At 48.4% G+C, this 22,630-nt stretch overlaps 2 protein-coding genes across 4 annotated transcripts; one reads left to right on the top strand and one right to left on the bottom strand.

Annotated features, from left to right (window-relative positions):
• Positions 1-4,677: 4,677 nt before the first annotated feature.
• LOC136473797 (probable glycosyltransferase 2) lies at positions 4,678-6,523 on the top strand. The gene has a single exon (XM_066471433.1). It carries the CDS (start codon positions 4,796-4,798, stop codon positions 6,212-6,214), a length of 1,419 nt encoding a protein of 472 aa, XP_066327530.1. The 5' UTR covers positions 4,678-4,795; the 3' UTR covers positions 6,215-6,523.
• Positions 6,524-18,740: 12,217 nt separating this feature from the next.
• On the bottom strand, positions 18,741-20,550 carry LOC136473796 (SNAP25 homologous protein SNAP33-like). Of its 3 annotated transcripts, none has more exons than XM_066471431.1 (5): positions 20,429-20,550; positions 19,577-20,052; positions 19,368-19,489; positions 19,174-19,271; positions 18,741-19,033 (listed from the first exon to the last, which is right to left on the bottom strand). In XM_066471431.1, the coding sequence occupies exons 2-5, from the start codon at positions 20,031-20,033 to the stop codon at positions 18,934-18,936; spliced, it is 777 nt and encodes a 258-aa protein (XP_066327528.1). In that variant the 5' UTR covers positions 20,034-20,052; positions 20,429-20,550; the 3' UTR covers positions 18,741-18,933. The 3 variants fall into 3 exon arrangements, with proteins under 3 accessions (XP_066327528.1, XP_066327529.1, XP_066327527.1); XM_066471432.1 differs by having other exon boundaries at positions 19,577-20,058; positions 20,429-20,536; XM_066471430.1 differs by having other exon boundaries at positions 20,397-20,509.
• Positions 20,551-22,630: the final 2,080 nt, after the last annotated feature.

The following is a 22,630-nucleotide window of genomic DNA, read 5'->3' as shown; positions in this document are numbered from 1 at the left end:
GGTACTGCCCGGGATTCGGAACATGGTTGGGGTGGTCGTCTCGATCAAAGGTGATCGCCTCTCGAGACCAGTCGAGGTACCGGGGAGTGTCTACCTTGACCGAGAAGACCTCTCGGCGTTCCCTCTTTTGCTGCCATGCCGTAAGGCATGCCGAGGGTCCGCCAAAGATCATGAAGACATTGTGTACCTCGGGGAACCCATCGTCCTTGTCATCGTCTCGGCCGCCGGCGCCCTTCTACTTGGCGTTGTCGTCGGGGGGCCCGAGCCTGGCGTAGTAACGCCGCAGCATGGAGCAATCCTCGAGGGCGTGCTTGACCAGGCCTTGGTGGTAAGGGCAGGGCTTCTTAAGTATGTCGTCGAAAGGCCTAGGGCCTTTGAGGCCTCGGGGATTCTTGTGTTCTGCGGCCATGACCAGATCAGCCCCAAGGACCTCCTGCTTCCCCAGGCACCCCTTCTTCTTTCTCTTGGGGAGGCAGGAGGCCAAGGCCTCGGGGGCCTCATCCCTCTGCTTACCCTTGGCGTCGCCATCGGGGAAGATGGCTCCAACAACCTCCTCACCCAAGGCGAAGTTGGTGGCGATGTCGAGGAGCGCAGCACATTTTGACCTAACTCTCGAACCAAGTCTCGGCAGGTGGTGCCGGAGAGGAAAGCCTGGATGATCTTCGAGTCACCGACGCTGGGCAACTTGGTGCACTGTTTGGAGAAGCGCCGGATAAAGTCTCAGAGAGACTTGTCCGGTTTCTATTGGTAGCTTTTAAGATCCCAGGAGTTCCCAGGGCGCACGTATGTGCCTTGGAAGTTCCCGATGAAGATCCTAACCAAGTCGCGCCAGTCGTGGATTTGTGAAGGAGGAAGGTGCTCGAGCCAGGCTCGCGCCGAGTCTAACAAGAGTAAGGGGAGGTTGCGGATGATGAGTAGGTTATCGTCCATGCCACCTAGCTGGTAGGCCAGGCAGTAATCGGCAAGCCAGAGTTCGGGGTTGGTCTCGCCGCTATACTTCGCGAGATTGGCTGGTTGCCAAAACCAGGCCGAGAAAAGAGCAGCGTGGATGGCCCTACTGAAGACCCGAGGGCCTGGCGGTTCAGGAGAAGGACTACGGTCCTCCTCGCTGTCATAGCGGCTGCCTTGGTGTGGGTGGTAACCCCGAGCGGGCCCCTCGTTGTCGTGGCGTCGTCGCCTGCTGACCACCTCATGGTCTCCCTGCACCTCACGTCGATTGCCAAGGCGGTCAAGAAGCACAGGGACCCTATGGGCTATCGGTGCTCGAGCAGGCTCGAGACGAACCGAGGCTTCCCTATCCTACCAAGGCGGTGCTGCGGGCAAGTTCGAGGCACCCCCGTGTCATCGGGAGGCAGAACTTTCAGCCTGCTATACCGCGGCGGTCTCTAAGAGATCTCAGAGCTCGCCGCGGACCCACCACCCCTCCGTGGTAGAAGGCTCGGGCATTGCGCAGACCAGCATTGCCACAGCCACGACGTTCTGGCTAGCGCGATTGAAGACTGGGGGTTGCTCACTCCCTTCATCGTCGTGGATGCGGTGATGCACATCACAGGCCCTTCGTCGGGCTCCTCTGCCTTCGCCGCGACCTCGCTGCTCCTGTTCGAGAGAGTCTCGAAGCTGCTGTAGAAGAAGTCGGTCTTGTTCGACCTTGGCCTGGAGCTCACGGAGTTGTTCCAGGTCTGGGCGTTGAGGTCGTGCAAGAGCGGGGTTCTCGTTTCATGCGGCCGGCAGGACAATGCATGGAGGTGTGGCGGCGCCTGTACCTGGGCGAAGTGAGGAATGGCTACCCGCCCCCTCGTCCTCCTCGCCTGCCCTCGGCATCCCGAGCCTGACGTGAAAACACTCGCGAGTGGGGTCGTAGGTGCCCTCGTCGTCGAAGTCAGAGTAGCCGAAGCAGTAGTCGCTTACGGCCAGGAAACGGCGCATAGCTCCAGGGTCGTGGAGTCTAGAGAAATCCATTCTGGGCCACGCCTCGTCCTCCTCCGAGGAGTCGGCGTGGGCGTCCAGGTCGAGAGCGAAGCGCGGCGGCGTCCCAAGGCATCCTCGTGAGCGGCAGTGTAAGCGTAAGCATAAGAGGCGATGACATTTCTCAACCCAAAGGGGTATGGGGATGGTGCCGCCGCCGGGCTTTGCTCCGCCGAAGTTGGGTTCTCAGGGGGTGGTGGAGCGGAGCTTGATGACTGGGCGTTGCTGCGTTCCACCGACGTTTTTCCCTTGTCCAAGCTCAGGCTAGACAGGTCCCCAACCAGGGACCTTGCGCCAACAGCTGGTCATAGGATATCGATGGGGAGCGGCGTGTCGCCCTGGATTCGCGTAGCGTCAGGGTGATCTTGCTCGTGTCGTGCCTGGCGAGCGTGGCGAGAGCGGCCACCGGGGCGCCGCCTATGCCTGGGCTGCCGGTGCGTGACTTCGTCGTCGGTTGGTGGGGCTCGAGGAGTGAGAAGTACCATGTCGTACTCATGCCCTAGAGACATGAACTCTAGGCTCCCAAACCGAACCACTGTGCCGAGACGCAATGGTCGTACGAGGTCTGCCATCTGGAACTTGTTGGAATGATGAACTTGACACGCAGATTCCCCTACCTGGCGCGCCAACTATCGGTGTTTTAGACCGGGGGATCCTCAACCAACTAGTAAATTTGAATTGCGTGTTCTCAATCCCGGATGGTGATGCAAAGAGACACAAGGTTTATACTGATTCAGGCAATCGATGCCCTACGTCCAGTCTGAGAGATCGATCTTGTATTCCTTGCACCGAAGTGCTTGTAGTAGGGGGTTACAAGCAAGGTGAAAGAGAGAGCTAGTCCTAGGTCTCGACGAGGTGTCGTGTGGGCTGCTTGAGACATTGCTCTCAGGCGGCTAGGATGTGTGTGTGTGTGTGTTACAAGGTGTTCTTCTCCGTGAGTCCTCCTCCTCCCTAAATAGCCTAAGTCCTCTCCTTTTATAGTTAAAGGGAGGACAAGGACAATACATTGTGCTAACTATACGGCGTCGTGCCAATAGGGGCGGCATGGCCGAGCCCTATGGCCTGCTCCTGTGGCGGCGTGGTCGTCGGAGTGGTCTGTCCTTGGAGCACTGGGGCGGCGTGGTAGTCACATCCGATCCTGTGCGTCGTGGGAGCTCTAGGATTGCCTCGGAGTGGGTGTGACGGCGAACGTGCGAGCCGCTATGGACTGACTGTGCACGAGGCCGAGGCTCGATTGGTGTCGAGGCTGCACCGCCGTGGAGGGGTCTCGGCGGACATGAATCCCGTGATAGCCGAGACCCTGGTGCACAGTGCTGAGGCCCGGAGAGAGTGATTGATCCGGGGTGCTGGTTTGAAGATGGTGATGGCCTGGGCCAGGCCGCCCACGTCGAGGCGAGGATCGCGGGGCACAGTGTGGTGCGGGCGCTGATCATGTGCACAGCGTCAGGATACAGTGACCGGTAATCCCCGTCGTGCCCTGTCCTAGCTGGTATGGTGCTGATGCGACCCCATGTCCGATCGACCATTCTGCGGTGTCGAGCTATCGCCCGACTGAGATTGTGGGAGTGGTTGACGTATTAATGGGACATGACGTGCTGTCGAGAGGGTCGGTCGAGGCGGGGGGTGATGGGCTAAGGACAAACCGGCCTCGAGCGATACGGAGAATGAGGCCTCACGCGAGACGAAAATCGAACTCCTTGCCGAGGCCTTCCGTGAGAGGCCTCGCGCGAGGCGGAGATTGCACTCCCTGCCAAGGCCTTCCGTGAAAGGCCTCGCGGGAGGCGGAGATTATGTCAGGACGCCGAGACCTCCTGTGCGAGGCTCGAGGCGGGGCGGAGAGCCTGGTAGGCTCGAACGTGGCCGGTGAGGAGCCTACGGCGTAGCTTCTAGCTTTGCTTTTTGATAGGATTTAAGTGACCCTTTTGATGTTTGCTCGGGGTACCCGGTTCTATGATACCCGACACATGGTTTAATCTCGTCCACGTGGACAGTAGTACCACGAGTAATTGATAATCAAAATTAAACTATTCGTGCCGTGAAAGCCGTCGAGTCTCCGACGAGGGCGACGAGGAGGAGGTCGCTGGACTTAGGAAAACACGCCGCCTCACACTATCTCGGTCCCGTATCCCAAGAATCAACAGTGGAGAGTTGAAACCACCATGACCATGAGTTAAAATTCATCAAGTAGTAGTGTATTATTGGAATAAAGAATACTGGCAAGGTTAGACGCTGGGCCTGGCGGCCGAGAACGAGATGGCCGTCCGGCTTGCCGGCCCGGAAGACGTGCGAGCACGCACGCACGGTCCAGGCCTCCAACCACCGCAGGTAGAATGGCAAACGCGACGCCCGCACGCCAAACGGCACCGCACCGCACGTCCGCACCAGTACAACTCCGGCCGGGCAGCCGGCCGGCGGAAGCGGCGAATCTAACCCGGGTCAACAGCCGACAGCCCACTGTCCCAGAAGAGAGACGAAGCCCATAAAAAAGAAGAGGGGCTCACACCGCTCACACACACACGCACACCGCTTCCTCCTCCTTCCCCCCATCCCCGACCCGACCCCACCCACACCCTCGCATCCTCCGATCCCATCTCAAATCCCATTCCCACTTGCCGTCGCCGCGGGTCGCGCACTCCAGCTCCAGCGCGCCGCGCGGTGCTGCTCTCCCCGGCTGACCCGCCCATGTGACGCGAGTCGCGCCCCACACCCCCCCCCCCCCCCCCCCCCCCCCCCCCCCCGAGTCAGCAGTCCCAGACCCCAATCCGTTGCGCCGGGCGGGGAACCCGGAGCGGGCAATAAAAATCCGAGGATTCCGTTCCCCGTGGCGGGGATGGGGCAGGAGGGGATGGGGTACAACAGCAAGGGGGGAGGAGGAGGAGGCGGCGGAGGGCTGCCGATGACGGCGCCGCGGCCGCGGGGCGCGTCGCCGCTCCACCACCACAGCCGGTCGCGCAAGATCCACCGCACTTTCAACAACCTCAAGATTACCGTGCTCTGCGGCCTCGTCACCATCCTCGTCCTCCGGGGCACCATCGGCCTCAACCTCTCCCTCCCCTCGCAGCCCTCCGACGCCGACGCGCTCGCGGACGCCAAGGCCGTCGAGGACATCGACCGCATCCTCCGCGAGATCCGCTCCGACTCCGGGCCCGACCCCGACGACGAGGGCGACTTCAGCGCCTCCTCCGGGTTCAACGCCACCGAGGCCGCCGCGGCGTACGCGGCCGCGGTCGGCAAATACGCGCTCGGCCCCAAGATCTCCGACTGGGACGCGCAGCGGCGGCGGTGGCTAGCACAGAACCCGGGCTTCCCGGCCACCGTTGCCGGGGGCAAGCCCAGGATTATGCTCGTCACCGGCTCGCAGCCGGGGCCCTGCGACAACCCGCTCGGCGACCACTACCTGCTCAAGACTACCAAGAACAAGATTGATTACTGCCGCCTTCATGGCATCGAGATTGTCCACAACCTCGCGCACCTTGACAACGAGCTCGCGGGATACTGGGCCAAATTGCCGCTGCTCCGCCGCCTCATGCTCTCCCACCCGGAGGTCGAGTGGATCTGGTGGATGGACAGCGACGCGCTCTTCACCGACATGGCGTTCGAGCTGCCCCTGTCGCGCTATGATGGCCACAACCTCATCATCCACGGCTACCAGGACCTCCTCTTCGAGAAGCACTCCTGGATTGCACTCAACACCGGCAGCTTCCTCTTCAGTAATTGCCAGTGGTCGCTTGACCTCCTGGACGCGTGGGCGCCCATGGGCCCCAAGGGCTTCATCCGTGACCAGGCCGGCAAGGTACTCACGGCCAACCTCAAGGGCCGGCCAGCTTTCGAGGCCGATGACCAGTCGGCACTGATTTACCTCTTGCTCTCGCAAAAGGACAAGTGGATGGACAAGGTGTTCATTGAGAATTCTTACTACTTGCATGGCTTCTGGGCTGGGCTGGTGGACAAGTATGAGGAGATGATGGAGAATCATCACCCAGGCCTCGGTGACGAGCGGTGGCCTTTTGTGACTCACTTTGTTGGGTGCAAGCCATGTGGGAGCTATGGGGATTACCCAGTGGAGCGCTGCCTCAGGAGCATGGAGCGAGCGTTTAATTTTGCTGACAACCAGGTGCTTCGGCTATATGGTTTCTCACACAAGGGGCTGGAGAGCCCCAAGATCAAGAGAACCAGGGATCAGACAACCAGACCGATTAATGATGTGGAGAACTTAGATATGAAAGCCAAAATATCCACGATTTCCTGAAAGTTCAGATGAGAGTTGGTGGTTTGGCAATTGCATACTTGCTTTGGCTATCAACAAGGTCAGAGCATTTTGTGATATGGGGGATATGGTTGTTCTAGTTTCCACTCTCTTGCTCTCTCTTTCCTTTTTGTTCACCAATCTTTATTGTTATGTGACAGCTAGAGATTGCAAGCTTTGTTTATTATGGAGTTAAACACGATAGGAGCTCAAATCTGATGGAAATAGTCTCGCTTTTGTACTCAATGCCATTTCATTTTTTTGTGCTAGGTTCTTGCGGAACATGCATCACTGATATGTGGAGTTTGTGCATGCTAGTGGACTAGTTGTTCTCTATTTAGTCATTACCTTTCTTATCTTCCATGGTTGAATTTATGAAGCCTATTGCTAACTAAATGTACCTAAGCATACATTAAGATTTTTCTGTCTACTTTCTGCCATATGATTCAAAATTTACTGATTATTTCAATGTGTCAAGTACTCCACAATGTATCCTGATTTAGTGTTGCATCTTCATTTGGTGGCATTTTTAGCACTGACATCTTTGATGCCTGATATTGGTAATTTAGTACAAAATTATCCATGGCTTTGCAACTTTTCTGCCATTTCCCTTTTGAACTGGAATTAGGATTCTGACAGTTATTCTGAAGTAGCAAAGTACTATGAAAGGAAGGTAGCACGTCAAACCCTTGTATGAATTTTGAATAGCCATAAATCATAAGGTAAAAGAAGCTGGTACTTAGTGCCAATGGTTTTGTTAAGTAAACATGTCATCTTGTTTGTCTCCAGCATCAATTCCTAAACCCTAAAGTGCAACTTAAAGGAGGAAATAATCATAGCATCTTACAGCCTCTTGTTACTATGTTTTGCTGTGATTTGTACTTTTCATAGATTGATGACTCGCTGCTGTGTTGTTGGAGAAAAAATTATTTTCTTCTTTTATTCAGACATTCAACCTAGTATTTGGAAGCATGCTATGGTTTCTTGGAAGGGTCTAATGTGTGATGTTGTCATGGTTACTTTGTAAATGTTAATGTATACAATTCTTCATATGTGTGACTCATTGAATATTTCATCCGTTAAGATGTTACAGAGGTTGCTAATTGTAGGGTTGCTTCTACAGTTCTAAAGCATTTTTTTTATTCTGAAGAATAATTTATGTTGAACGTTTTCTTATGTTGTTTGATTTTGTTCTTTGTGCTGCTAGACATTTACTTCACTGTTATGATTTAGGTAGTAAAGGTGATGAAAATGTGGTTTCTCTACTAGTATATTCACACCCAAGATTAATGTTGGAGATTAGTATATTCACACCCAAGATTAATGTTGGAGATACATGTAGCTGCCAAGTTGTTACTTATTTCTATCTGTTATAAGGCCCTGTTTGGTTCCAAATAAGTCACCTACTTATAAGTTAAAAAGTGAAAAAAGTGACTTATTTTGCCAAACACCACCAATTTATAAGTCACCCCTGCTTATAAGTTTTAAGTTGGTTCACCCCTGCTTAAAACTTATAAGTCACCCTTTTTCGCATGGGGCCCACACCTTTAATGAGCTTATAAGTCATCTACAACCAAACATGCATGACTTATAAGTTACTGGTTTTCAGTCACCTGACTTAATAAGTCACCTGACTTATGGAAACCAAACGGGGCCTAAGGTTTGGAGAAATTGTCTGTTGCTACTTATTTCTTTGTGTGATTTGGAGAAACTGTATGGCCCTGTTCGCTTGTCTTAAAAATGGCTTGTTTGGCTTCTTTTTTCAGCCGGAACAGTGTTTTTCTCTCACAACAATTCAGCCGCAACAGTGTTTTTCAGCCAGTTTCAGCCAAATTTTAGACCAGCGAACGGGGCCTATGCCTGATCATGAACATTAGTTGGATGCCCTTGTTACAGAGGCTGTGTTGAGATTTTGAAGCAGCCATAATCACACTTGTATCTTACTCCCTCCGTTCCAAATTATGCCATTCCAACTTTCTTGGAGAGTCAAAACATATCTAAGTTTGACCAAAATTATATAGAGAATTACAAAGATTTATGACATCAAATGTTATTATTTGGTATCATAAATGTTATTATTTTATTATATAAATTTGGTTAAACTTGAGATGCTCTGACTCTCCAAGAAAATTGGAATGACTTATAGTTTGGGATGGAGGGAGTACTAGTTTTCTAGAGTCATGTTACTTGCTGGGTTTGCTGATGCTTCATAGGCTTGCTACTGTTTTAAGTTATTATTCCTTAACTACAACATGCTATTAAAAGCTTAAATCTGAAGAACTGTGTACCGTTTTTCAACGAGATTTCTCAATGAGTAGTTATGAACTCATTAAGAATTTGAATCCCTGTTTGCACATTCAAAACGTTTCTTTGGTTGTTTAGTTGGTTACTTCTGGCTGATTTAAGCTTGATATAGTTTTTTTTAACAAATTTGAAATATGACGCTGCTGCTTGCTTTTCGTCCTACTTTATTGGCTACAAAATGTTAGGAGCACTGGCAATTCACCGAAATAGAAGATAATTTCACAATTAGAGGTGGTGCTAGATAGTGTGCCAGAGATCTTATGCCTTGAAAGTCTGATTGAGAACATTCGCGAATTAGGATTGGAGTGTAATTGACCATGAATTTCTTGGACAATATAACCAACTTGAAAGTATTACCAATGAATCTATTGTTGCATATTATGTGCTGTAAGCAAGCACCAAGCAGGCATACATATAATTGTAAGACATTTTGATTTTTTTAGATACGTTGTTTTTGCTATATATCTAGACATTATACTATCTAAGGGTATAGCAAAAGCGACATATTTAGAAAAGCTAAAATATCTTATAGTTTGAAATGGAGGAAGTACTAATCAATAGTCAAAGTTTAGAATGTTGGACTTACATTTTAAAATGGAGGGAATCCATAAACAAACAGGAAGAATATGAACATACGAAAGTAGCTTACATTTTAAAATGGAGGGAATCCATAAACAAACAGGAAGAATATGAACATACGAAAGTAGCTTATACTCGGACTAGGGATCCAAAATTCAAGTTTTCCAAGCACATATAGATGAATTGGCTAGGGTTTTGAAAACTGAGAGCGCTGCAGTTTGTTGTTGCTGCTGCTGCTGATCCACGAAGCTGCTTCCTCGTCGCAACTGGATCAGGCTTGATCGTGCAGGACTGCAGGCCACCCGTTCCTTTGGATTGATCAGATAAATTAATCAACCAGGGGAGCTGACCTGATCATGGACGCAACGTGGACTGAACGATGACACACATTTCTGATGATAACAGAAAATTAATGGATTAATCAAATGAAGCGGATCAAGATCTGGCCATCCGCTGCAACTATTGCTGTATGAATGTTTTGTTTTACTTGAGGGGTTTGTCCGCCTGCAGGTATATACCCTCTTTGTCATGGAGATTTGGGACATGGATCTCAAGGAGCATTGATAGTAAGATCTGTGAAGACCTGACCATGTGCGGCTCTGCTCCTGTAATGTTCAGCCTGTTCGTTTGGTCGTAAACGATCGTAAATTTTTAGCCAGAACAGTATTTTTCTCTCACACTAAATCAGTCAGCAGTAATAATCTACGATCGCATATGATCGTTTCAGCCCCAGGCCAGGCTGAACCCGTGTACGGTCTGAGAAGACGACCGAACCATGTGCGGCTCTGTGGGATTCATGACTTTTCACCACCATATATTATATAATAAGATTACAAAAAGAGATTAGTTTAATCTTAGTTAGTTTGTACTCCCTTTTACCTCATTTTCTTTACGTCGAGATTCAAAAAAGACTTTCAAAGTTTTTTTATTACTACTCTCTTAGAATATAATTGATTCTACGAGCTAGTTAGATAACCGTTGATTCAGGTTTAAGTGATCGACTTGGCATAGATGCTTGTTTATAGCAGTAGAATTGCATGCTTGTATTACTAGAGGTGAGTGTGTGTGCACGTGCGTATGTGGTGAACGTCTACATTTAAACTGTGATTCGTATAGGGGAAAAAATATTAACCTATTTGACACAACTTGTTATTGTGTATATATTTTTTCTTGAAAAGCTTATTGATGAAATCCTACTTGACACAACTTTACTTAGTATATCAAAGGATTGAGGAATAAGTTGTGTTAAACAACACCATCATTGTTTGTCTTATGTTCCCTACTTCTTGCCTGAGCATGTTCTCTCAAAGAGTATTTATGAAATTGTACAGGATGAAATTCCCCTGAGGGCCTGTTTGGAACGCAGGAATTTCATAGGAATCTCGCAGGAATTTCACAGGAAAAGCGCAGGAACAAGAATTTTTTTTCCCGCAATTCAAACAGGCCCTCAGGATTAGAGCTAATCGAACAAACCCTACAGGAGAAGTCGACCCTAATACGTCCATTTGAAACCTGGCATTGGTTGTTGCCAGCTAAAACTTTTCGGCATGTTTTGCTTGATAAGGGTTTTCTGAAGAAAGTTCAAATTTGAAAAAAAGATCATTCTTTATTTACGTTGATTTATTTATTTGCAAGAAATTTGCAGCTCGGCCTATGTTGAAGCAGAAGACAATGTCACAACTGGAGGTGGTGCAATGGTGCCTAGTGTGCTAGGGAGTACGAAACCTCTCACATGTTCTGAAGTCCTGAATAAGAAAACTGTAGAAAAACCGACAACAGAAATTCAAGAAAAGAGAAACTAGAGCTAAGTAGTTTCTTCTACTCGGGTTAAATGTTATTTTAAAAAAACTAAGTTTTTAGTGGCTTTGATGAGCTGGCACGGCTTTGGAAACTGATAGAACTGCATTTTCATCTTGCCGTTATTGATCCACGAATCTCCGTGTTGATTATTACTCGTAGATAGAGATGAAAACGGTACGGATATTTTCCGACCGTATTCGAGACCGAATCCGTTTAGAGGGGTTTAGATCTGTCCGTATCCAAGTCTGGATATTCAACATCCGATACCTTATCCGTATTCGAATACTCAAATAGCATATTTATGATGTCGATATCTAATCGTATCCTATCCGGCATGGTTGACACTATCCGTATTCGAATCCGAATCCGAATCCGGACAGAAATATGAAAACAAATGTAATATCAGTGATATCCGTCTGTATCCGATCCGTTTTCATCCCTACTCGTAGATCAGTGAGTGCAGGGTACCTGTGTTCCTTGGATGGTGCACATGTCTAAACAAGATAGGATGATTAATCCCATGTCCGGGACTCGAACTCGGGCGGAACCGCGGAAGAACACTCAGTTAGCTGTTTCTTTAGACTGTTTTGACATATTTAAACAATGTAAAGTCTGATTTCATTATGAACATGACGTGATGCCAACGATGCATGCCTCACATCTTAACTGAAACGGAAAATTCCACAACTTAATTCTGTGTAGCGGATCAAAATCTCGCACTACACTGCTTGCTCAGGATTTAACATGCACTGATGCACGTTTTGTTGACATGATGACTTTGTTCCCCTGCAGCTAAATCCTCGCTGTCATGGAGACCTGAGACATGGGTCTCAAGAAACATAAAATGACTCTAAGATCGTGTTTGGATGCATGTGTATCCACTTCAATTCACATGTGTCGGAGTGGATTGGATTGTAACTTAGTTTTGTGTTTTTGCATTGCAGAGTGTGCGTGCCACACACAGATGAACCAAAGCAACTTGGGCCGGGTTTCACTCCAATCCACTTCAATCTACATGTGGATTGAGATGAATACATACGTTTCCAAACAAGATCTAATATTGATGTGCTTGCAATTTATAGAGAGAAATGCGTATAAAAAGACGCTAAATCCTCGCTGTCATGAATCCTATCTTGATGCTTGTTTTGTACTTGTTCACTATATGTTTTAGCAGCATAATTATTTTTATTCATACCATATGTGCTACTTGCAATCTAGCATTGACCTTGTATTCAAAGTATGGCAATGCAGTACCATCTTACTATTATGCTTCGGAAATACTTCCTGCAGAGCATCCGTCCGTGACTCTGCGTCCAGACATGGCTCCCCGGAGCGGGCCCCAAACAAAAAACAAACCCCCCATTCCCTCGTGCCTATCCACCGTCCCTCCCGAGCCCACACCCCACTACTTCGTGCTTATCCGCCCAGCCCCAAAGCAACGTGGTTGCTCATCCGTTCGCCCCCTTCTCCAGCGCACGCTCGTCAGGCTGCCGTGCCATTTCCTTTCCCCTGTCGCCGGCCGCGCCGCGTGCCCTCGCTCCCTACACCGCTCACCTGCGTGGTAGCCACTTGCATCGCTCGATGTGGCTGCTCATTCGTCAGCCCCTTTGAAAGGTCCTTGTGTGGTTTTGGTAATTGAGTGACAACCTAGGTGGACTAATTGTGTTTTTGTGAGATACACAGGTGATTAGTCCACGGGTACATATGTGTGAGCAACATATGCCATGAAGGTGAAAATGGCTGAGAGATGTTGCAAAGCTCACACATGTGATGATGAAGGAGCTCATTGCACATGAGACATGACATTGAGTCATGTGATCAAGGTGGAGAAGATCAAGACAAGACTTGGCTTGATGGACCGGTTGCAAGCGTGAAGGGCAAGTCAGAGGCTTTGGAGCGATGGACCGCGTGGCGGTGAAGCTTAAGCAAGACTTAGCGCCAATGGACGAAGGCAACGGTGAAAAGCAAGTGAAGTCAAGATCGAAGAACCAATATGATCATGTGATGATATGAAGTGGATCATATCATTGTTGATTGTGTTGATGCATGTGTTGCATCGACATTGGAGGAGATGGAATGGAATGCGCAAGGCAAAGGTATAACCTAGGGCATTTCATTTCACCGGTCATAGGTGTGTAGAGAAGTTTATGACAGGGTTTAGGATAGATGGCCTTACTATCAAGAGGGGCAAACTTGTTTGCATATCGGTCATCTAGTGCCACTTGAGTAATCTAACTTTGCATCGTCGCTAGGATTGAGTGGCATGGCAAGTTGAGTGGCTAATCCTTTGAAAAATGATTGTGAAAATGCTAACACACATACACATGGTGGTGTACACTTGGTGGTGTTGGCACATTTATAAATAAGATGAAGTTGGAGTTGACGTGGATCAACTCGGTGATGGAACAGAGGCGAGAAGGGTTCGCAACTCCACCGGCGGAGTGTCCGCCCATAGAGTACGGACAGTCCGACGGTGCCACCGGTGCCCTATATAGAAAAGACAGGGTCTCACAGAGTGCACCGGACGCTGGTCACGCAGTGACCGAACGCTGGGGTCCTACGTCCGGTCAGTGGTAGCAGAGCGCATGCAGGCATCGATCTTCGACCGGACGTTGGCGCTGAAAGTGACCAGACATTGGCAGGGTGCGTCTGGTCAGGCTAACGTACGGTGACGTAAGCGACGCAGAGAAGTTAGAGAAGGACCGGACGTTGATGCTGCGTCCGGTCATGACTGACCGGACGTGTCCGGTCGTGACTGGTACCTTACTAGAAACGACCGGACGCTGGGGTTGCTGCGTTCGGTCAGTTTATGCAGCTGCGTCTGGTCATCACTTGACCGTTGAGATCAAGTGACTGAGGTTGAATGGAGGTGACACGTGGCGAGCATCCGTTGATCGGACGCTGAAGTCCTACGTTCGGTCGATATGACCAGAGCGTCCGATCGTCCCGAGTTTTGCCTAGGGGTAATGGCTAGTTTAGCCCGTGGAGCTATAAATAGAAGGTGGCCTCGGCCATGGCTGGTACTGAGCACTTTGGGGGACTTTGTGTCCATGCTTGTGAGTGCTTGGGAGCCCTCTATCTCACATATGCTTTATAGTGATCATCTGATTGTGTGAGAGAGCGACTCTAGTGCAATTGCATCGTGAGGTTTCATCGAGTGGCACTAGGTGATCGAGTTGCAAGCCGGTGGTGCTTGTTACTCTTGGAGGTTGCCACCTCCTAGACAGCTTGGTGGTGGTCTCCGTCGAAGCCCACAAGAAGCTTGTGCGGTGCTCCGGAGAAGAGCTTTGTGAGGGGCATTGTGCTCGCCCCACGAGAGCCACGAAGAGCAACTCTAGTTGAGCGTGTCATTGAGCTACCCTCACTTTCGGGGTAGGTTCTTACGGTGCCCGACGTGCGGGCTTGGCGGGTGATGCCAATTAGCCACCGAACCACCAAGTGAGCGGTCGACACAACGGGGACTAGCATGTTGGCAAACACGTGAACCTCGGGAGAAAAATCACCGTGTCAACCTTGTTTTTTCTGTTGGTTTGCATCCTCGTTACACAAACTTGTAATCACTTTTATATACATTGTGCTTGTGTAGTTGCTCTTGTAATTAGTTAGCTTGTGTAGCTTACTAGTTATCTTCTTGCTTGTGTAGCATAGAAGTAGCTCCCTTGCGTGGCTAATTTAGTTTATGTAACCTTGTTAGTCACATTACTTAGTTTGTGTAGCTAAGTAATTACGCTCCCTAATTTGGCATTGGTTGCCTTATTGTTAAGCATTGCTAGTAAGCTTAGATAGCTTTGTGCTTTTGCTTACTAGTTTGTATAGGAACTCCCTTGTTGCTTAAAGTACTAGTGGCATAGGTTTGTTTGACTTTGCTTCTAGAATTGGTTAGGCGAGCTCTAGCTAGCCCGGCACCTTTGTTGCTTAATCAATATCTTTGGAAGGTGTTAGAGAACATAGATATAGGGGTGTAGTCTTGGCTAGACCGATAGTTATAATTCCGCACTTGTTTCGGTTAGCCGACGCAATTAACTTTAGAAAGGACTATTCACCTCATCTAGTCCGCCATCTCAACCCTACACCCTTCCCCAACGCATGCTCGTTGGGCTACCACGCCATGTCCTTCCCCCCATCGCCGACCATGCCACGGACCCTCACTCCCTGTGCCGCTCACCTGCATGGCAGTCACCTGCATTGCTCGCTCCCTCACCATTCGTCCGTCGCCCATCGCCATGGGGTGCGCCGCTGACCCCGCCATGGCCGCTGGGGCACACGTGCCGTGGCGCCTCATGTTGTACAAATTGCATATGTTGCAAGTGTTTCAGAGGCATGCTGCAAGCGTTTGATCAAAATGTGTCATCTGTTTCTAGATGTTTGTTGCAATCTTTTTTTATCTGGATATTGCATATGTTGCACACATATGTTGCAACAGTATATTCTAAATGTTTCAGCTATTTTAGTCTTATGTTGCAGTAAGTGGTTTCATGTTGCAAGTTGCAAATCTAGATATTTCGTGTGTTTCACACATGTTGCAAGTGCGTGTTCTAAATGTTTCACGATCACTTTCAGACGTATGTTGCATTCAAATATTTTCCACGTTGCAAGTGTTTTATGTTGTACGGACGGGGACAACAAGACCGGGTGCGTGGTGCTGTAAGGTCGAGATGACGACTAGAGGGGGGGTGAATAGTCATTTCTAAATTTAATCGCGTCAACTAACTGAAACAACTGCATAATTACAACAATCGGTTTAGCCAAGACTACACCCCTCTATCAAAGTTCATAAGCACCTTATAAAGATGCTAATTAGGCAACAAAGGTGCTAGGCTAATTAGAGCTCACATATCCAATTCTAGGTGCAAGGTCATACAAACATATGCCACTAGTACTTTGCACACCGGGGAGCTCCTACATAATTCTAGTAAACAAAAGCACAAAGCTCCTAAGCTCACTAGCAATGCTCAATAACAAGGCAACCAATGCCAAATTAGAGAGCGCAATTACTTAGCTACATAAACTAAGCAATGTGACTAACAAGGTTACACAAACCAAATTAGCCACGCAAGGGAGCTACTTCTATGCTACACAAGCAAGAAGGTGACTAGTGAGCTACACAAGCTAACTAATTACAAGAGCAACAACACAAGCACAATATGAAAGTAATTACAAGCTTGTGTAAGGGGATTGCAAACCAACAGGAAGAACAATGTTTGACATGGTGATTTTCTCATGAGGTTCACGTGCTTGCCAATACGCTACGTCCCCATTGTGTCGACCGCTCACTTGGTGGTTCGGTGACTAATTGGCATCACCCGCCAAGCCCGCACGTTGGGCACCTCAAGAACCTACCCCGAAAGTGAGGGTAGCTCAATGACACGCTCAACTAGAGTTGCTCTTCATGGCTCCTGCTGGACGAGCATAATGCCCCTAACAAAGTTCTTCTCCGGAGCACCGCACAAGCTTCTTGCGGGCTTCGACGGAGGCCACCACCAAGCCGTCTAGGAGGTGGCAACCTCCAAGATTAATAAACATCACCGGCTTGCAAGATGACCACCTAGTGCCACTCGATGTACCCTCACGATGCAATCGCACTAGAATCGCTTACTCACACAATCGGATGATCACTATCAAGTATGTGTGAGATAGAGGGCTCCTAAGCACTCTCAAGCATGGACACAAAGTCCCCCAAGGTTCTCATCCCTAGCTATGGCCGAGACCACCTTCTATTTATAGCCCCCACAAAAATAGAGTCGTTGTACCCCTTTACTGGGCACTTCTTGGGGCGACCAGACGCTCCGGTCAGATCGACCGGACGCACCCGATCCAGCGTCCGGTCAATGGATGCACGCCACATGTCGCCTTCGTTCAACCTCAGTCGCTTGATTTCAATGGTCAACAGCTGCGCGCCAACGATCAAGTGATGACCGGACGCAGCACAGTGCCAAGACCGGACGCACCTCTGCTGAGTTTGATTGTTTCCAGAGAGGTCCTGAGAGAGCCAATCGACGACTGGACGCATCCACTCCTGCACGACCGGACGCAGCACCTGAGTCCGGTCATTCTCCGACTGCCACGTATCACTGTTGTTCCTCACGTCACCATGTCAGCGTACGTCAGCACTGACCGGACACAGGCCCTGAGCATCCGGTCACGAGACCGAGACCGCGCGCTCATTGGTGCCACTGACCGGACGCGCCGGTCCTACCAAGCCAGCGTCCGATCACTCATAGTGATCTCCTTTCGCCTCCATTTCTTCACCGAGTTGATCCATTTCAACTCCAACTCCTTCTCCTTTGCAAATGTGCCAACACCACCAAGTGTACACCATCATGTATATGTGTGTTAGCAATTTCACAATCATTTTCCAAAGGATTAGCCACTCAACTTGCCACGCTACTCGATCCTAGCGACGATGCAACGTTAGATCACTCGAGTGGCACTAGATGACCGACATGCAAACAAGTTTGCCCCTCTTGATAGTAAGGTCATCTATCCTAAACCCGGTCATCAACTTCTCTACACATCTATGATTGGTGAAATGAAATGCCCTAGGTTATACCTTTGCCTTGTGCATTCTATTCCATCTCCTCCAATGTCGATGCAACACATGCACCAACATGATCAATAATGATATGATCCACTTCATATCATCACGTGATCAATTGGTTCATAGATCTTGACTTCACTTGCTTTTTACCGTTGCCTTCGTCCATCAGCGCCAAGTCTTGCTCAGGCTTCACCGCCACGCGATCCATCGCTCCAAAGCCTCCGACTTGCCCTTCACGCTTGCAACCGGTCTATCAAGCCAAGTCATGTCTTGATCTTCTCCACCTTGATCACATGCCTCAATGTCATGTCTCATGTGCAATGAGCTCCTTCATCATCACATGCATGTACCTGTGGACTAATCACCTGTGTATCTCACATAAACACAATTAATCCACCTAGGTTGTCACTCAATTACCAAAACCACACAAGAACCTTTCAAGCGCGCCGGGGGCCGACGAACAGGGCCATTGGGGCCGGTGGATGATGGTGCTGCGGTCGGGGCGAGCTAGGGGTGTGCTCGTCCTGAGCTGCTGATCCTGGCTCCTGAGTGTTGCCCACGTAGAGAGAGAGGAGGGGTCAGGGCGACCGGGGAGCGTAGAGACGGGGCGAAGTGCGCGCGTGGGGCAGGGCAAAGGTGGACGGGGTTGGAGCGAAGGCGGACGGGGGTGGGCTGTGCGGGCGTCCGGACACGCGCGTCCGTCCAGACGTCCTGGCGCTAGCCACGCCCATTTTGTTTGGGATTTGTTACTAGTGTCCCGATAGTCATCTTGTTCACCATGATAGATATTCTAGAGATGGAGTATGAGTTTGTTTCCTTTTTCTATAACAACAATAAGTAGGCATTCTCTTTGTGGAATAAAACACTTTTGCAAGGAAGGATTTTTTTATGCTTTTGCTTTATGTGATGCATGCAAATTAAAATTAAAATTCTTTGTATTTGGTGAAGAATACATCGCTATCATCTTTTGCACGTGTGGCAATTATCTTGTTTTAATTTTAAAACTCGAATTGCAGGACACTTGATTTAGGTGCACATGGTGCCATTTCAGTTTTATTAGAAATTAGAAATTACTATATTCGTGTTGACCTTGGATATTTAAAAATCATGTGAGTCCATTTGTCTCTAAATAACGTAGCTTCATAATAGAATATTCTTGCTATATTTTATAAATATATTATAATAAAATTAATAATCAAAGTTGTTCTTAGGAGTCATTTGAATCATTTTGTGGCTAAGTGGAGCGGTGGTTTAATCTCTTGTTATGCTCGTCACGATTAGCATGCAGCTTCCCTTTGACATTATACATACATACAACTTTGGTCAACAAGGAAAAAGAACATTTTCTGTGTTGAACAAAAAGAAGCTCTCTATGTAATGGAGAGCAATATACACGTTACAAGCAATTAAAACCCGTGCCGGCCGCGAGGGCGTTTCGTGATGCAAACCCAAGAAATGCAAGCTCCCCGGCCCCCTTCCCACTTCCCACGTCTGAGGCGGCCTACTTGGCGACCAGCTTGCGCGCACGTTGGTTGGCTCCCTTCACCCTGGAGTTGAGCTCGTCCACGTCGCCTTGCAGATTATCCAACGCTTCGTTTTGCCTGAAATGTTGGGCAGAACAAATTACTTGGACAGTACTAGCAGTAGCATTGCCATCCAAGATCCGAAGATTGCTGATCGAGAATATTGAGCTACTCGATCTGGTTCAGCAACTCCATCAAGGAGGAGGCGACGAGCTCACCTGTCAAGCTCGGAGCCCATGTCGACGGCCATGCCCTTGAGCTGTCCCAGCACGCCGCTGAGGTCATCGAGGGCGTCGTCCTGCTTCTTCTTCTCAATCTGCAAGATACTCAAATTAACATGGCCGGCTTAGTAGCTGCCGGGTCGCAATCGATTTCGTCTTGGTATCAGCGAGCAGAGCATGCAGCCACGAACCTGGACTTTGTCCATGGCATCGGTGGCCTCGGCGTAGTGGCGAGGGTCGCGCTTCCCCCGCGGGCTCAGCCCGAGCTTGTCCCTCTGCTCCATGCGGCTGGCCTTCTTCTTGAAGGAGTCATCTGTTTCATTTCATTATCCAGTTTGTTTCAGTTTCGGTGTCTGTAGATAGGACACGATATGATCGTCGTCGTAGGAAGGGTACGTACCTCGTGACACCTGTGCCGGTCCCTTGATCTGCCTCGTTTTCTTGGGCTTCCATGGCTTGGAGAAGAACCCTCCAAGGCTGCCGAGAAGCGACTCGCTCTTGGTGAGGTCCTGGTCGATCTCGACGGCCTTCTCGTGCGTCCGGCTGATCTGCTCCCCCTGCTTGTGCAGCGTGATGAGCGTGTCGGACGCGTCCTGCTTGATGTCCTCGGCGATGCGCAGGCAGCCGGCGAGCGCGTCGGTGGTCTCCTCGGCCTTGTACGCGGCGTAGTGCTCCAGCTCCTGCACCGACTGGTTCTCCAGCCCGCCCAAGTCGCGGAACCCGTCCTTGTACCGCTGCTTGGCGTCGGCGGGGGCCTCGTACGCACCGGATTTCTTCGCCGCCGGCTTATCGGAGTCCGAGTCGGAGTCGAAGGGGTTCGGCTTCGACGAAGCCGCGGGCTTGCCGCCGCGTGGCATTTTGTCGTCCGGCCGCTCCCTATTACTTGGTCAACACAAAAATAGCTAATTACTCATAAATTCATCTAATAATTCTAATGCAAACATTCCTTAATCCGATGAACACCTCTACATCGCTCAATGCCCATATAATTCATACATCAAAACAAATGGTGTTATTATGCACCAAGACAAAATCAATATAGGATTGAGAAAGCGAGCATGCATGTTTTTTTTTTTATATTTACAATTAACAAGAAGCCATATAGCATGATAAAATTGAATACGAATCTGGATTCATCTGATTCAACATCTAATTGGTAAGATGGAACTAATACACCAGGAATCATCGGAAAAGAACGAAAAGGAACTCAAGAAAGATACATCGATACTATCAACCAGGCTACTGATCTAACCAGATAGATTTGGTACGGCCTCCTTCTCCTCCTCCTCCTCTCCGGACAGCCAAAGAGGAGGCAACAAATGTGCCTTTATTTAGAAGCAAACTTCGTTTGTTTGCCGTGCCTTCCGTCTATATATATAGGTGCTATTTATCATTCACTCTCAAAAAAATTTCTACTGAAATTGCGTTTATTTTTGGAAACTTATACGATCCACTCGGCGGCTGTGACACGAAGGTCGGGATAATCATCCTGCAATTTCTCACATGCTGTCACATCATGCAAAGATGAATGGAAACAACCACACCTAATGTTCCACAAGAGCTGTCGATTCTCTCTTTTCTTTGCTTGTTTAATTCAACGGCAGTCTGTTTATTACTACCCCTCTAAAAATAGATATACGAGGAAGGATATCCCATTTTATCTTTGTCCCGTCTCTAAATAAAGCACACCGGAGTACATGATATGCCTCTACCATATTTAAACAAATTAATATTCTTACTCACTTTTTTTTATGGAACCGGAGGGGTGTGAGCCCCTACTGAAATTTTATTAAAACGAAAAGTAACAATTGGAGGTACAACTGTTTAAGAGACAAAGAAATTGTAGAAAAAAAATAAACAAGATTACACAAAGGCTTCTAGCCATGACTCAATGTGTGGATGAAACTTTGCTTTTGCTCGTAGAGCAAACTCCTTCCTGAATACTATTCTGCAGCGTTGCATTGCACCGTACGAGGCAAGTTGTTAAAGATTGCATCGTCGCATTGACCAGATCGCCCGACACAGTGTAATAATCACTTCCACGAAGAAAGGGAGATGCAACTGAGTTCTAAAACTTTTTGTGACTGGAATAATTTTAGTGGAAGGTGCATTTTTATTTGAAATCTCAAACTTTATCAATCCAATTAGTCAAGGTATATACATATTTATTGTATACAAGCTATATGATTAGACTTGTACTCGAAATAAGTTTAAGATGACGTTGATTTGTTGCAAGTGACAATGTATATTGTCCAGGAAATCGAATATCAAAATCTACTTTTGAAGGCTTTCTCCTTATATTAAGTATGCCTTACATTGATGTACAGAGTGATCACCTCACTACTCCCTTAGTCCCGTAATATAGTACATTAGCATTCAAATTTTATTTTTAAATATAATATATTCTAGAGGACAAAAATTAATTTTACATTAAATACTTTCTATTTATCTATCAATCACCATTAATTATGTTACCTACCTAATGTATACAAGGTATATACAAGGTAGTGACTTAGTTCATGTTAGTGACTTAGGCCTTGTTTGGTTGAGCTGTGGTTTTTGAAAAAGCTGTTGTGGGCTGTGGTTTTTGAAAAAGCTGTTGTGGGGTGTGTGCGGTGACAAAAGCCAAAAGCCCTTTGGTTGGCTTCGGTAGAAACTGCTTAGCATGTTCTTCTTCCTCTCGCATAGCAAGGTTCTCTTCTCTCGAAACACCGGCCGACGGGATAGGGCAGAGGCTGCGCGCACCGTCGGGATGGCCCACGCGCCGCTGGGCAGGGCCGCGCCGCCGGGGATGAGCTGCGCACTGCCGGGGATGGCTCGCGTCGCCGGGGATGGGTCGCGTCCACGCGACTGGACCGGACGGAGAGGGAGAGGGAGAGGGAGGGGTGTGAGCCCCTACTGAAATTTTATTAAAACGAAAAGTAACAATTGGAGGTACAACTGTTTGAGAGACAAAGAAATTGTAGAAAAAAATAAACAAGATTACACAAAGGCTTCCAGCCATGCCTCAATGTGTGGACGAAACTTTGCTTTTGCTCGTAGAGCAAACTCCTTCCTGAATACTATTCTGCAGCGTTGCATTGCACCGTACGAGCCAAGTTGTTAAAGATTGCATCGTCGCATTGACCAGATCGCCCAACACATTTTAATAATCACTTCCACGAAGAAAGGGAGATGCAACTGAGTTCTAAAACTTTTTGTGACTGGAATAATTTTAGTGGAAGGTGCATTTTTATTTGAAATCTCAAACTTTATCAATCCAATTAGTCAAGGTATATACATATTTATTGTATACAAGCTATATGATTAGACTTGTACTCGAAATAAGTTTAAGATGATGTTGATTTGTTGCAAGTGACAATGTATATTGTCTGGAAAATCGAATATCAAAATCTACTTTTGAAGGCTTTCTCCTTGTATTAAGTATGCCTTACATTGATGCACAGAGTGATCA

This window comes from Miscanthus floridulus, chromosome 8 (genome assembly GCF_019320115.1).
Source record: "Miscanthus floridulus cultivar M001 chromosome 8, ASM1932011v1, whole genome shotgun sequence".
In the NCBI taxonomy this organism is placed as follows: domain Eukaryota; kingdom Viridiplantae; phylum Streptophyta; class Magnoliopsida; order Poales; family Poaceae; genus Miscanthus; species Miscanthus floridulus.
This window is presented reverse-complemented; position numbering and strand designations above follow the sequence as displayed.